Source organism: Panthera onca, chromosome E1, assembly GCF_046562875.1.
Source record: "Panthera onca isolate mPanOnc1 chromosome E1, mPanOnc1 haplotype 2, whole genome shotgun sequence".
In the NCBI taxonomy this organism is placed as follows: Eukaryota; Metazoa; Chordata; class Mammalia; order Carnivora; family Felidae; genus Panthera; species Panthera onca.
In genome coordinates this window covers 35,545,162-35,562,046 of record NC_138352.1, presented here as the reverse complement: position 1 = coordinate 35,562,046, position 16,885 = coordinate 35,545,162, and the positions used below count along the sequence as shown (strand labels likewise).

Sequence of the window (16,885 nt, the reverse complement as noted above, 5' to 3'; positions counted from 1 at the left end):
ATGAAATCTTGCCATTTGCAACAACCATGGATGGCTCTAGAGAATATAATGCTAAGTTAAATGAGTCTGTCAGAGAAAGACAAATACCATATGATTTCACTCATAGTGAACTTAAGAAATAAAACAAATGAACAAAGGGGGCAAAAAGAGTCTTAACTATAGAGGACAGTTACCAGAGGGGGAGGTAACTGTCCCCACCTACAGGGGAGAATGGGTGAAATTGGTGAAGGGGATTAAGAGTACATTTATCCTGATGTGCACTGAGTAATGTGTAGAATCTGTGAATCACTGTGTTGTACACCTGAAACTAATAGGACACTGTATGTTAACTACACTGGAATTAAAAACTTAATTTAAAAAATATTTACCCTTATTTTTCTTTTATAATGCTAATTATAGAGGAGTCACTTAGTTTATGTCTGCTAACTTTTAAATGGTAAATTCTTCAATTTTGGCAATTTTTTATCTTGTGAGGGCTGGAATTCTCACCTTTGTCATACTGTCTAGAAGCTTTCTTTCCTTAAACTTTCTCCAGCCTTAAGAGTGGAAGTTATTCTTTAGACCTAGCGCCTACTTTGAGGGGATTGGGGCTGAATTCTCTGAACTCTCCTTAACTTAAAACTTCAAGATATGTTGTCACAGAATTGATGCAGAGTGACCTACATAAAATTATCGTCTCTCCTCAACCACTCAGCTCAGATCATGTCAAAGTTTTTCTTTATCAGATTTTGCGAGGTAAGCTTTTCTTTGTGAAGAAAAAGGTAGTGTCACTGTATACGTGAAATGTTTTGCTTTTCATTTGAACTTTAATCTGACCTCCCAAGGCTTTCTTCTTCCCTAAAGACTTTTTTCTTTTGACCAAGGTCAAATATAATATTCTCTATGCTTGATGTTAAATAAGAGGCTTTTTTAAGGGTGGCCAAATGGTTCTTATTTTCAGTGATGGAAGAGAAAGCCCTAATTCATGACTAGGTTAATCTAGGGAGTAAATAAGCAAGAGGGTTTGTCAAACCCCGTGGTCTGTCACAAAGTTTCCACTAAACAGCCTTTAGTAGGGATATGTGACTGGCATCAGATAACTCAATTAAAAAGTAACTTGTGTCATCCAGACATTTATTCTTCAAACCAGCAGTACATAAGCCTGATCAAAGTGTTGGCTGGTGTACCTGAGTCCAATTCTAGAAAAACAAAATGACTCTTAAAGCCAGAGCATCAAGGAGACTGAGAAACAGCCAGCTAAATAATTCTTCAGGCTGGCTCACTCGAGAGCACCAACCTGATGGAGAGGCAGTTTGAGCCGACATTGATGGAGCTTCTTCTGGCCATCAGGTGTGTCCTTTGGAATTTTGCTGTTACAAATGGAGAATTAATTGTTTAAAGCTGAAACAGCTTCCTTACCTAGTAAAATATCCTCCCCCTGCCCCTCCCTCACTAGGATTTATAGAATTCAGACATTCTTTATAGAGGTTAAAAAGCATCTTAACAGAATGAAAGCACGACGTTAAAACCACGATGTTCACTTTCTATGGATTTGTTGACATTCTGTGGTGGGGGACAGAATAAAGATACTGGATACTGGATCTTTTTTTACACTTGAAAAAAATACATGATTTACTGTACTTTGTTCAGAAGACTCAGCCTTGAAGCTGTGACCTTTTTTTAGCAGTGCTACAACCCTCGGTCTTTTAAGGTGTCAGAAATATTGTAAAGTAATTAATTATTACCCTCTCGAATCTCAGTGGTGGAGAATACTACTGACAGACCTGGGCAGGTTGCTGACTTTTGTCTTCCCAGTAAAAATCTGCCCTGGGAAAGGCTCCCCGGTGGGTAATGGGAATCACAGGGTGACGGTACCAGCAGCAGAGCTCCAGTGGCCAACCCACACCTAGGAGCAATTTGAGGACGTTCGTATGGTCAGCTTTAATTCCAGTGCCTGAAAAGCTTATCTATATTTAAACCTAAATCATCTTTTGAATTATAGGCATGATCTGTAGATTGTGCAAGCCTTTGATGACACTTTATTTTACTGTCGCAAAATTACAGGTTTTTTGAGGTAGGGCTAAGTCTAGCTTTTAATAATGTTTATTAGGCCATCATTTAGAGAACAGTCTTAAATCCTGTACTCTCTGTTTCTGTGGTTTTCCCCCCAAATCATTGGTTGAGCGAAAGGAATTAAATATCTGCAATTAAATCCGTTTGTTATTTCAGGTTTGAAATATCTCCATTCAGCTGGCATTTTACATCGAGACATTAAGCCAGGGAATCTCCTTGTGAACAGCAACTGTGTTCTAAAGGTAGCTTTTCAGTTTATTTGAGTATCTGAGAAAAATTCAGAATGTCAAGGCAGGATTAAGAGCAATGTGTTTTTGTGAAAGAGTTAAATTTGTTTTCATCGCTTTGCCAAAAATGAAAGAACCCAGGTTTCCCTAGCAATGTCACTAGTCATGGCCACAGTAACAGATTTGTAGTCTTGACTCATGGTTTCTTCATGATAGCTTGCATATGTTTTAGAAACACTGAAATTGGAATTACAATGTGACCAGAAAGAAGATGGAGAAGGTGATTTCTTTTTCAGTTGTTCCATTGTTAAAAGAAGTACACATCAAAAGGAATATTGGAAAACCAGTAAGCTGTTTATATGAGAATGAAGTATGGCTTTTAAGAAACTTGTAGCATTTTTATACCCTGCGTGACTGAGGTAGTAAAGTAGGGAAGTGGAAACACAAGTGAAAGTACTAAGCCAGGAAAGGGTTAAATGTATTTGACAGTATAGTAGCCAATCCTGCTACCTCCTCTGAGGGGGTATTGATTACAGGATTAATTATAGTTAGTAGCTCCAAAATCTCAAGCCATCAGTTTCCATTTTACTCTCCCCCAGTGTCTCCATCCACCCACCCCCTCACCCCTGCCCGTTTTTTGTTAGAGTGAGTGGCTCACCAATTGCAAAATCCACATATGTGCATCTCCCTGCCTCCAACAGAGAGATGTATTCATGGAGCTCCTAGATAGGAAGAGAACCACCCTACCTTCCCCATCATAGAAGGTAGAGATAAGGGCCTGCCTAGAGCTGTGCCATCCTGTGTAAGCAAATTTAAATTCCGTTTAGTTTGTGAGTGGCTACAGTATTACATGGTGCTTCAGTCTGCAGTAAATATTGTTAACGTTTCAACCGATATATTTGAAAAAAACTGGTTTTTAAATGTTGCCTGCTTTATAAGTAATCAAGCTGTCATTGTTACTTAGTTTGATGGCAGTTAAACTAAATATTAAAAGCAAGTATATAAATGAATATAATTTTGTATTTTAAATGCTTTCTTTAAACTGTGGCCCAATTTTCTTTAAAAGCTGGTATGATATACTGCTTTAGGATAAAATTCTCCATTATAGCCTTCAAGACCTGTTTCTGATTTAACTCTGGAAAGATTTTTTTAACTATTTTTCATAATTTCCCTGAAAACAACTAGTGTCGTAGTGCAGTCTTTTTCCACAGAGAAATTAATTGTCCCCAGTGTCCACTGAAGTAAATATTCTTTCTATAGGTCATTGAGTTCATTCCCCTGCTACCTTTCCCCTTTTTGAAGAGATCTGCAACCTATTCCCACAACCCTCATTGTAATTAAAACAAACAAACAAACAAACAAAAACAAAAAAACAAAAAACTTAAGAATTCTTTATTCCGTTCAGGCCAAATCAGTTTTATGACAATTTATGCCAGTTTTTTCTTGTTTTGGTTTCTGGTTGGAGAATTTCACAAAGCATTTTGTGTAGAATGCTTGATGCCATTACCTGGTTGAAATCCATTAAAAACAGTTTTTTAATGTTTATTTTTGAGAGAGAGAGCACGAGAGCACACAAGCCAGGGAAATGCAGAGAGAAGGAGAGACAGAATCCCAAGCAGACTCCACACCATCAGTGCATAGTCTGATGCGGGGCTCAGATTCACCAACCACAAGATCATGACCAGAGTGGGATCAAGAATCGGGGGCTTAACCAACTACACCACCCAGGCGCCCCTGAAGTCTATTTTTTAAAATCATTAGTAATGGTATTGTAACTTCTGGCTACAGAAATGAGTAACTAGAGGAAAATGTCAATTATGAATAAACCAATACACAGATCAGGATAAATTGAAATTGTGCCCTGTTCCTTTGACTTGTCCAAGCTGCCTACTTTTAAAACCCAGAATGGTTAGGGGGCTTCTGGGGTGGCTCAGTTAGTTGAGCATCAGACTCGTGATTTCGATTCAGGTCATGATCCCAGGGTCGTGGGATGGAGCCCCACATTGGGCTCTGCACTGAGCGTGGAAACTGCTTAAGGTTCGTTCTCTCTCTCTTTCTCTCTCGCTCTCTTTCTCTCGCTAAAATAAAAAAATAAAAATAAAACCCAGAATGGAATGTCAAGCTATGGACAAACTAATTCTGCCTTCTCAGATGTACAAATTCATCAAAAATAATTATGATAAAACATTTCTTTTAAATTATATCCTTTCATATTATGAATATATTTTATTTCCTATTAAGCACAAAATGGATAATTTTGTTGGAAATCTCATTATCCTTTTGGCTATCTGATCATATAAACTTCTTACTTTGGGTTTAGCTTGTCTTCCAGATAAATTGCCAGAAATGACTCCAGACTGATGTTTTTAACAAGGGACTTGCTTTATAACAAAATATTTTCTGTCCAGTGGGTGGTTGGTTGTTTTTTGTTGTTGTTGTTTTGTTTTTTGTTTTTTGTTTTTTTACTCTAAATACAAGAATGATAGGAAAATGGATTAAAGTTCTTTGGTTTTTGTTTTGTTTTAAAAGATATCCTAAAACACCATGGCATTTTAAATATTATGTGTTATTTGAACCCTAGTCTTTGGGAGGATTTGATAAGCAACTTAATTTTTTTTAATGTTTTTATTTATTTTTGAGACAGAGAGAGACAGAGCATGAACGGGGGAGGGTCAGAGAGAGGGAGACACAGAATCTGAAACAGGCTCCAGGCTCTGAGCCATCAGCACAGAGCCCAACACGGGGCTTGAACTCACGGACTGTGATATCATGACCTGAGCTGATGTCGGATGCTTAACCGACTGAGCCACCCAGGTGCCCCGATAAGCAACTTATAGTTTGGTTGTTGTTTTGTTTTGTTTTGTTTCCTTTTTGCTATGGTTTTCCAACTTTTTTTTTTTTTAGCTGTCAGACCCTTTTTTCAAATAAAATCGTAGGCTGGGACTTCAATTTAGAACAGTGTTATTTTGTCGCTTCTAACACTGACTCAATGAAGTTAATCAGTGAGAGTGCTAAAGTTTGGAAGACCATTACTTCTTGTCTTAGCCTCAGTGCTCCCCCTTTCTGTTTTGTTTGCCTAGTTTCAAGAAAGTCTTAATTCCTGAAAATAAGCAGAAGTTGCCATTGGTGGCACTGCTGTTGTCCACTAACAGCTCATCTTGCAACTGCAGCCTCTCAGTAAACAGAAGTAACAGGAAAAGATTCGTTTTTCGGTCTGCATGTAAATTAACCAATCTTCCTCATCTACTGTTGTGTCGCCAGGTTCCAGCATGCTGTCCAAAACTTGAGAGGCATTAAGTTAAATATTTACGGCACGAAGAAAAGAATGAACCTAGTGGCACTGGTATCCTACAGTGTGCCACATTTTGACATATTCACACATTTGAGTGTGAATTAGTATTTTAAAAATAGATACATGTGAAGTTTAGGACTCAGTTTGATTTAAAGAAATTTTACTACATGTATTCTGTAATGAGAGTGAACATAGTTCAGGAAGTCTTCAAGATTGGCTCTTTTTTTTTTTTTCTTATAATACTTCCTCAAGAAGCCTTGAAAATACATAGTTTGGTTTCTACATTAAACCTAGAAATGTGCGTTGAGCTGTCTTTTTGGTTTAGTTGTCAATTGAAAAGACATTAAAAGTGAGAAGAATATTTTTAAGATCATCATTTTATATAGAAATAAGGAAGTTTGAGCCTTTTTTCCCCCCTCTTATACCGATAAGATCAAATTATGCATTGACACAAATATACCCTACCTGTATCATTGAAAACTTCTGAGTTTGGAGATCTATCAAGATTTTAACTTTTTGGCTGTTTTGTTTTACTTTACCATTTGTAAATACATGTGTCTCTTTAACAATATTTTGATAATCTTTTCTATTTAGATTTGTGATTTTGGATTGGCCAGAGTGGAGGAATTAGATGAATCCCGTCATATGACTCAGGAAGTTGTTACTCAGTATTATCGGGCTCCGGAAATCCTGATGGGCAGTCGTCATTACAGCAATGCTATTGACATCTGGTCTGTCGGATGTATCTTTGCAGAACTACTAGGACGAAGAATACTGTTTCAGGCACAAAGTCCCATTCAGCAGGTATGATTTTACTTTAGGCTTTAGTAGCTTTCAATTCTATTACAGATTTAAAGGAAAAAACCACCTTGCACACATGTCCTGGGCTTATTCGTTGTACTGTCTGCATTGCTTTTAGCAAATTCGGGTTCACTTAAAATTCAGAAAAGTTATGAAGTTGAAGATTACAGAGAGATTCATTTTGTAACTTACCGGCCTATTAGAGGGAGTGTTGCCTTTATTACTTGCGCCGATGCATGTAACCACTTGCACAGGTGTAATCTTCAGTTGTTAGATTGTCTCTGTTCTTTCTAACTGAATGCGTCCAACTTGAAAATGTATTTGGTGGCTTAATGTACTTACTCTTTATGCTTAGAATATAAATTTTAAGTGTTGATTTCCTTAAATCTGAACATTTAGAAACATTTCTAACCTTTGTTTTGGAGCTACAATATTTAAATATGGCAGAGAACATTAGAAGCTTATTAAAAGGTAGTTTTAAGAACCCATTCGTGATACTTTATCTGCCCTAAGAGCTAATTCATTATCATATTTTCTTGCGATAATTCCTAAGTATTTTTTATCCATAAATTCTAACAATGCAAACATAAAGTTTGCATTAGAATAATGTAACAATGATGGACTCAGGCTGCAGAATCAAATCGATGGGTTCCAGTCCTAGCTCTGCCACTTACTGTCTAGTCATTCTTAGGCAAATTAGAAGGTTCTGAGGACTGTTGTGCAGATCAAATGAAGTAATAAAGCTGGAAACGCGGCCAGGCGCACAGTGAGCTCTCAGCAAATGTTAGCAACTGCGAGAGTGGTGCTATGCCAGGATGATAGGTATGCAGCAGTAAATAAGACAAGGTTGGTTCCTGCCTTCGTGAAACTTGCACATGAGACAGAAAATAAAGTCTACAAATAAACATAAACCTAAATAATGATAAATGTTTTGAAGAAAAATTGAACCAGGGGATGACAGTGGAGCAGAGCAGTGCTGAAGGATTCTCTCTCTGAAGGGATGACATTTGAGGAGTACTCAAGTGAAATGGGGGAGCGAGATATTGGGAGTGTTCCAGGCAAAGGGACAACCCACATAATTACGCCTCTGAGGCAGGAACAAGTGTGGCATGTTGGGGGGATGGCACAATCAAGGAGGAGCTTGTAGGAGACAAGGTCGGAGGGAGAAAGAGTGCCTGACTGTGATGACCTGATAAGGACTTTGGACTTTATTCTGTCCAAATTGTAATGGAAAGCGGTATGAAGGTTTTGAGCAAGGGAGTATTGAGATTTGATTGATCGCATTGTAAGAGATCACCCTGACTACTGAGTATCTTTGTAAATAATTCATGCACCTGACCCAAAATGGAATTGTTTCTACAAAGAATTAACTGATACATTAGAAACTGTATATGCTATGATCAGCATTTAGTTATTTTTCTGCTAAACATTCCAAGTCTATTTTTATCAAATTTCCATCTTAAAAATTGATCCTAGTGATAAAAAATTGTCATATATAATTTTAATGTTGGGTACTATTGACAGTACCCACTTCACTATTCGATTTTTTTAGAGAGTAGATTTTAATGGACTTACCTGTAAGACCATCATGTCTGCACATAAGCAGCTGCCATACAGAAAAGCTTAAATAAAAGTTAAGGTGTTCAAATGCTGTATATCGAACCAGGATCTTGGGTTGCTACTGAAAAGACTGTGTGTGTGTGTGTGTGTGTGTGTGTGTGTGTGTGTGTGTGTGTTGTGTGTTGTGTGTGTGTAAAACAAAGTATGCAGCAACTGGCCTGGGATTCAGATACCTTATTTTCTAGAGAAATGCATGTGTCTTGAATTTGCCAGCATGATGTAGCCAGTAACAGATAACACTATCTATCATCAGTGTATTTTAGTATGAGAAGTCAAGATCTAAAATAGGAAAAGAGGCTAACTTCTAAATGGAAGTAGTTGTTTTCTGTAGCATTTTCTCTGTATCTTTGAGAAATGAAAACCCTAGGTGCTACAGTGCATAAAAATATTTCTCATCCATGGATCTAACCCATTGTAGACAACTTTCTGAATGTTTCCATTTGTTCTCATGAGCCAGTTATTTTCTTCTGCCTTTAGGTTGGTAGTTAGAGGTCCATAAGTATCACCAACACACTTTTCCCAAAAGGCTTTGTGTAGAGATCTTTTATGGAAAACAAGCTACTTGATCATCCCCATTATCCTGGAGGACAGTGATCCTTATATAGACCTCATAGTTTTGATAAGTGCAGAAAAATGGTGCTTTAGGGGCACCTAGGTGGCCGGTTAGTTAAGCATCCAGCTTTGGCTCAGGTCATGATCTTCCAGTTCATGAATTCTAGTCCTGCATCGGGCTCACTGCTGTCAGCACAGAGCCCACTTTGGATCCTCTGTCCCCCTCCCTCTCTCTGCCCCTCCTTTGCTTGGGCTCTCTCTCTCTCAAAAACAAATAAACATTAAAAAAAAAAAAAAAAAGGAAATAAAATGGTGCTTTATATCTGGCAATCCCAGTACCAGAAAATGAAGTATTCTGTAGGTAGGAATTTTCCGTCCTGGAAGAATCCGAATGACATATTATTGCTAATTAGGTTATGAAGTTGAAAGAGTTTTAGCACTACAGAAAATTGTGGAGGTGGTGTCCGACCTACCAAGACTTGTGAGAAGACCATTTTTTATTGTGCTTTGCTAACTAAATGTGGTCTTATTCAGTATTATAGTTTTCTAAGAACCGCAGTTTTCTGCCAGTGTAAGAGATTTCTAGCATACCTAGAATGTCAATGAGGTGTTCTGGCCCACACATCAATAGCTTAGCTTTCATTTCAGATGTGAATGTCCTGAGTAGTTCCTAAATCATAGCTGCCTGATTTATGGATTAGCTCCTTGATGAGCCTGAATCCTTTGGAAGCATCAGAATCCATTCTTTAACTGTTTGAAAAGAACAGTCATTAGCCAGGAGCAAAAGAGCAGTTCACCTCTGCAAGGATCATAGATACCATGATATCAAGACCCAGAGTAGGTAGATGCAGACTCCTAAACTACTACAGCCTTAGAATGCCGTGCTTGCCGAAACATAGTTCATTTCTGTCATCTGGATTCCTAATAAAAATATTCTGGCCTTTTAAAAGTAGTCCAGAAAGTGAACATAGGGGCTCCTATCAGTTAATTTGGAATTTGCCTTAAGGTGGTGTTGTGTTTTTTTCCCTCCAAATTAGGTCCTTGGCCTTGAGTGATTGAAGAGTAATGGAAAGTTGTTTCCATGAGATCTTACTATATCCATCTGTATTTCATATTTCCTTGTAGTTGGATTTGATCACGGATCTTTTGGGCACACCATCACTGGAAGCAATGAGGACGGCTTGTGAAGGCGCTAAGGCACACATACTCAGGGGTCCTCATAAACAGGTAACATGATAGGGTGGGGATCTGTATTTGGTAACCATCTGGGCAGGATTTCTCTTCCGACAGAATAATGAGTTAAGGCTGTTTAAACAAGAACATTACTTACGGGTTTTATTTATTTTTTATGTCATGGTCATAAATAAGAAAATGTTAAATATTTGTCAAACTAAATAAAATACCATAATCCCCAATGCTTTAGGAGAAAATAAATACTGTGTAGCACCTAAATGACCCCTGGCTTTTTGTCTCCTGGTTTTTGATGTGTCTGGGAAAATTACTGGGGGTGGAGCTTTCACTCCAGTGCCATACCTCGTACATGTACATCAAGATGTCTTTTCTAAATACTGAGCCAAAATACTCGGTACCTCTTACTCCAACTACGAGGATGAAGCTATTTCTACTGTACTCTTTCCACTAACACAGAATCAGATGTAAATGTTTTTAGAAAAGAAGTATGGAGAGAGATTGCCAGATTTGTACTGATCAGTATTACTTATAACCAGACAAGTCACTGTTGAGGAAGACGAGACGGCTTTTATCTCCACCTGTTGGTTTAGCAGCATTTTTTAGAAGCACTTTTCCTAATCCACTTTGGACAGAACAGCTTAATGATGTGAAGAGTGAGCAAGGAAAATACTTTTCTCGGGAGCAGCAAACTAAACAGAAAAGAGGAGGCTTGAACAAGAAGATTCAGCAACTAATTTTCCTGGGCTCTGCCTTGGTTTCTTTTAAATTGGGCATTTAGATGATCTGATGGATCATCAGGACTGATTGATCTGAATGACCAAATGGCAGACTGACTTCGACGCTCCTCTCAGATTACCAAACAGACATTTAAGCAAGGCCTTGCCTTCCCCTGGCAGTTTCTCTCTGTAATTCCAGTGTGAATCCACAGCTTCCATTCTCACGGGCATAAAGGGCAATGGGTAAAGTGCGTTCTCTTCTAAAACCAGCCCGAACTAGAAAAATAGAGATGTAGATGCTGGGATTTTAAATAGCCCCCTGCCGGTTACATCCCTCTATTGCATTTAGTTTATAAACTATGAAATAATTTCGGGTCCTAATTCTCTTAGAAAAGCACACAGTAAGTCTTTACCTAGAGAAAGGTTCTGTATTAATATAAGGAACCCAAAAGATCTATTATGTTCTATTTATTGGCCATCATCAGGAATATTAAAGAAATTTATCAATACCTCATGGTGAATATGCCCTTGGAACTAGCAAAATAATTTTCCTCTTTTACTGACCTCTTTAGGTCTTTCCTGACTAAAAGTAGCCAGTAATGAAATGTGATTAAGATCACATACCCTGGTGCCACTCTTCCAACTCTAGAGGAATTTTAACTATTGCTAGTGGTTGCCAGCTAATTAATCCTTTGTCAGAGCTGCTAAACAGCAGCTGAGAGAGCAAGGCTTCCTAAGGAGTTTCCTGCCTGCCTTCTAGAACAGCTGGAAAATGTAACATACTGCACCAAAAGCAACTGCCGTCCTTTGAGCATTCCTGGCAAGTGAGTCCTTTTCCTACTAGAAATTTTAAAAATCTGTTAGTTATACAGGGCGCCTGGGTAGCTCAGTCAGTTAAGCATCTGATCCTTGGTTTCAGCTCAGGTCGTGATCTCACAGTTCGTGAGATCAAGCCACTCTGCTGATGCCACGACGCCTACTTGGGATTCGCTCTCTCTGCCTCCCCTCCACCCCCACCTCAAAATAAATAAACTTTAAAAAATAAAAATAAAAATCTGTTAGTTGTAAAAACCTAGAAATTTCAATTAAATACAAAAATAATAAATATATTATTGTCTAAAATGAAGGAGGGGAGAAAGAAAAATTTAAAGTTCTATATTTATTTAACCAGTTAAATAGGTTAAGATGTTAAGCAGAATTTTTTTCCTATACATTTTTGCATGAATTGGCCTCTTAACAGTAATGCCTCCTAGAGTTTATTATTTTGTTTATCATTAAGATTAGTGATGCTCTTAAGAGAACTCCACAGTAAAAGTTAGGGGTAGCCCTGGCTAGTCTTGCTGTTAGAATATTTTGGTTTTGAAGAGACTAGTGGGGTGGAAACAAACTAGGAGACCATTTTTACCCAGAGGCTAGATACACTTTATACAAAACTTTAAAGTTTTATCTTTAGATACTATTATAACCAGTGCCAGAAATGGTCTCCTGAATCAGGTGTTCATGGGCATTGAACACTAATCCAGGTAGATTTGTATAGCATATATAATTGAATGTAAATAAACTTAGCATATTACTTCGTTCCATTTTTTCCTCCAGTATGGAAATTCAGGTTTTTATCCACATTTGCTAGTAGATGTTTATACCACCATTACTCTCAAGAAAAGTTAGCAAACCCTTGAAGCTCTTCACTTAAGCCATCAGTCAGACTCTGCCTTTTCCCTTCCCACTCTCTACCCCTTCCCTTATACCCATGATGCGTATCCTTCATGCCTCTTGGCCTGTTAGCAACTGCTTAAAGGTATCTCCATTCACATTACAGCCACTTAGACCTGAGATTGGAAGACACATACACACCCACACACAAGTATATTGGTATGTAGCCATTTGGATTTTTTTCTTAACTTTAAAAAATTAATTGGGTTCCAAATCCAGTATATACACTATAGCTTGTGTGGTTCTGTACATCAAGACTGTTCTGCAAAGGACGTAGTTCTTAGCTCAGCGTTCCACACCAGATACATACTCTGTTGTATTTCTTTGGTCTTTAGTGATTAAGAGTGCAGGCTGTGGTGTCAGTCTCAGGCTCACCACAGGGCACAACATGATGATGGTGTCCCAGGAGTCCTACACTACAGTTTTCAGACAGAATGAATTGTGAATCCTGCCTCTACCGGTAACTCACTTTGTGACCTTAGGCAGACTACTTAACTTCTGTGTGCCTCAATTCATTCATCTATAAAATCAGAATAAAAATGATTCCTACCTCATTAAATTATTATAATGATAAAGAGATAGTACATGCAAGGAGAGCATAGAATAGTGTCTGGTATTCTGAACACTTAATAAATATTAACAATTAAAATTCTCACCATAAAATGGTAGGTATAGCTTGTGATTTTTTTCTTAAGTTTGTTTTTTTTTTTTTTCAATGTTTATTTTTGAGAGAGAGAGCGTGAGCGGGGGAGGGACACAGAGAGAGGGAGACCCAGAATGTGAAGCAGGCTGCAGGCTGCAGGCTTCAGGCTATCAGCACAGAATCCGATGTGGGGCTCCAGCTCCCGAACTACGACATCATGACCTGAAGCAAAGTCGGTCATGACACTGACTGAGCCACCCAAGCACCCCAGCTTGTGTGGTTTTTTTTTTTTTTTTTTTGAGTAACATATTATGATCAAGTGGAGTTTGTCCCAGGAGTGCAAAGATGGTTCACCTACAGAAAATCTATTAATATATTTTTTGACATTTTAAGTGAGAAAAATCATGATTATCTCAATTGATGCAGAAAAGGGATTAGATAAGGTTCAGTGCTTTTTATGTATTACCATGATAGCAGTTTTTTTTACAAAAACCTATAGATAATTTCAGAAGAATTTCTTTTTTAAGTTTATGTATGATCGAGGCAGAATGAGCTTTATTCTCATTCTGATGAAAGTGCATGCACACAGTAAAAACCTCTAACTTTTAGACAGGACTCATAATTCTCAGTGAAGCTGCTTAGGCTCTTGGACGTCTTAACAGGGCAAAAGCTATACCTCACTGTACTTATTCTGATCACTTCATGTAGAAGTTAGATGAACCACATTTAAACTCGGGAGGGATGCTAACATTTCGATACAAGTTTTTGAGTTTGAATTACAAAAAGAAAAACCTAGCCTTTTTCAGGTAATTCCCATTTAAGGAGCTACTCAAAGTTAGATGGAGCTAACCATTCTTTACTAACAATAATCATTGCTAACAATAATCATTGCTAACAATACTTACATATAATTTTATACACACACACACACACACACACACACACACACACACATGCACACACACGTCATTGCCTGAACCACTTCTTGTACATTAGTTCATTAAATCCTCACGGCACTGTAATGTACCATATTCATCGTTCCTTTTTATAAATAGGAGACGGAGGGTTACAGAGGTCGAACAATGTGCTTAAGGTCATAAGCCAGGTGTCAAAAGTAGGTTTCTCTAATTCTAAAACCTGTTCTTAGCCAGTATACACTGCCTGGCACATATACCTTCACAGCAGACTTTTTAAATTTTGTTTATGCAAATGATATATGAGTACATGTAAAATACAAATTTTACGGAGAATTCGTCATCCCTAGCTACCCCTACACTATCCCAGTTACCCCTGGATTAATTTGAGGACATCTTCCCAGACATATTTTTCTATGCTTTTATTTACACATATTTGTACAAACAGCAATATTTACTGTTGTTTGTTGGGACTTTTTAAAAAATATAACCATTCCTATACAAAAGGAGAATCAGATTGGCTGTTTTCTTAGAGTCACAGATTACTGTCTCAAATTAATTTACTTGTGTGGTTGATTAACATACCTATTTCCATACAGCGTATCAATCACTCTTTTCAGTGAAACTCAGTTACAACTGGCTTAAGGGGAAAAGGAAACTTACTGACTCCTGCAACTTTTTATATGAAGTTGTTGAGCTACAACTGACTTCAGGCCTTGCTGATTCAAGTAGTCAAGTGATGTTCCAAGCCAGGAATCTGACCCTTCTCTGTTTTGTTTTCCCCTGTGTGTTTATAAAAATGGAACCAGCAGTCCAGGTGTATATTCTACTAACATATCAATCCTTCAGGAAAGAGCTTTCCCGGTTAGATCTAAAAAAAAATATTTGGAAGGTCACTGATTCACTTATGAATATGTTTGATTATAAGCAATAGAAAATCTTGCTTACAGTGGTTTAAAGAAATAGGGGTTCATTTTTTTCCTCATATCAAGAGGTCCAAAGGTAAGCAGTCTGGAGCTGGTCTGGCAGCTCGCTTATGTCATCAAGGACCTAGTTTTTTTCTTTCTTGCTGCTCTTCCATCTTTAGAACATCAATTTCACACCCTCTTGCTTATCTTGGTCACAAAATGGCTGTAGCTTGTCCAGAAATCCTATTCACATTGAAAACAAGAAAATGGAGGAAAGAGGGAACACTAGTAGTATGTGTCCCCTTTATCAGGAAAGGAAATTTTCCCAGAAGCCTGCCTAGTGAATTTCTGCTTACATGTCATTGTCTGGAACTATGTAATATGTAACTTCCCAGATGCCAGACAAGCTATAAAAAAAAAAAAAAAAAAAAAAAAGTATTTTCTATCTCCTCTAATAAAGGTAGGTAAAGGAGAAGAGGACTGGGGGGGTATGGTTGGATTAGCCAGTCTGTTGCCTGTCCCATCCCTATTTTAGAACATGTATCTATCCCAGAGCCTGTCGTGGCGTTCAGGCAAATATATCATTTGAATGACCAGACCTGGGTCAGGTGCCCATCCTTTGAGTTGAGAGATTGAAGTCAAGCTCAGCCATCTGATTCATGAGTGAAAAGGGAGTGGTTCCCCAAAGGTCAAGGAATGCTGTTTTGTCTGCTGGGCAGACAAAAACACTGTTCAGTATTTTTTAGTTATTGTTTTCTCCTCTCCAACTCAAAATCTTGGATGAATGCAGTCTTAGCTGCCATGACCCAAGCATTTTTTAAAGTTGATACTTAAGGCACTGACCTACTGGTAGGATTGAAAAGTCTGTTATCAGTCTTTAGTCCTTCTGTTCATCTCTTACAAGGTTTAGAATTTCCTTTTTCCTCAGATTGTTCCCAACTAATTGTGTCAGTAATACATGTAATATTTTCACAAAAGTGAAAATAGGCCTGTCTGCTGACAGGTACCCATATCTTACATTTAATAGATCATGTTAGAAGTTCATTCAATTCAAACTTCTTTTTCAAGTCGGGATTTCTTTTCTATAAGCCCAGAGTGCTTACTGTATAGTGCACTGCCCGTTGTACACACTTAATTAACGTTGCTGACTGATGGTCACAGCTTCTTTGCTGCCAGCTAAAAACTTGCAGGACAGGACTCACACAGCTGAGCCAGCCTAGCCAACTCTATTGTGGGGATCAGCACTCTGCACTTGGCTTATGATGACTGCGACATACATCATTTAGGGCCCCTTACCCAGGTCCAGAAGCTCATTCTTGCTTCATTTCACTGACAATTAATCATAGTCATTAATAGAGCACTCTTTACAACCCTTCTTGTCCCCGCGATTCAGCACTGGCACCCACTCACTCCTGCATTGCTAAGTGGCTTATAAACTTGCAGAACAAACAGAAAATGGACTGGTATGTTTTAAAGGGGAAAGAGTAATGTGTGTGAATGTTGGGGGAATTAGCAAAACCTTTTTCCCAAATGAAATATTTAGGGCATATTTCTAAGCATTCTGTTTTTTCTTTTATTCAGATAGGTTCTGTGGCACTTGAGGAGAAATATAAACTTCTTGTCTAGTTCTGTTACCCTTGGCCCAGCTGGTTTCAACCACAATGGCCGGTGAATTAGAGGGGAAGAAAATGGAGTTAGACATTCAGTATGTCTAGTATTGCGTCTTTCCTGCGGAGCCAGTGCTAGGAACTAAATTATCAGTGGTTGTCTTTGTGGAGAGGTGTTGGCATAACTGAACTGACTTCTTTATCTCTGTACCCCTTCTTAACATGCATTTGAACACAGAAAAGGAGGAGACATATTAATATGACTGTTCCAGGCTGAAGTGAAATTTAGCTTTATTTTTAGTGTTTTTGTTGGGTGTAATTCTGTAAAGAAAAACTAGATGGGGGCAGGTGTAAATTTCCAGGTCGCCTTCACATCCACTCATTTGATTTTCACAAGCTCCTCATCTTGTATCCAGTTGTTCTCAAGTCTTAACAAATTTTGCCTTGTAATTTGTTCTCCGTTCAGTGGCCTGTGGAACTGTTTGTTCATATGTTTTTCTTGCCCGTCTGAGACCTGATGCTTATCTCTGTTGCCCCAGCACTTAGCCCAGGGCCTGGCATTTGGTGGATGGTAGATGATTAGCAATGCTTTGGGTTGGTAGGCTGGTCTGTGCTGGTCCAGTTTAATAGATGAGAAAGCCAAGGTCCT

General features: G+C 38.2%; 1 protein-coding gene across 1 annotated transcript in view; it reads left to right on the top strand.

Annotated features, from left to right (window-relative positions):
- NLK (nemo like kinase) overlaps window positions 1-16,885 on the top strand; it is a 164,013-nt gene that overhangs the window by 133,921 nt on the left and 13,207 nt on the right. The window contains exons 4-7 of the mRNA XM_060646753.3: window positions 629-735; window positions 2,209-2,294; window positions 6,166-6,375; window positions 9,670-9,771. Of these exons, the coding sequence (XP_060502736.1) occupies window positions 629-735; window positions 2,209-2,294; window positions 6,166-6,375; window positions 9,670-9,771 (505 nt within the window). The remainder of the gene's footprint in view (window positions 1-628; window positions 736-2,208; window positions 2,295-6,165; window positions 6,376-9,669; window positions 9,772-16,885) is intronic.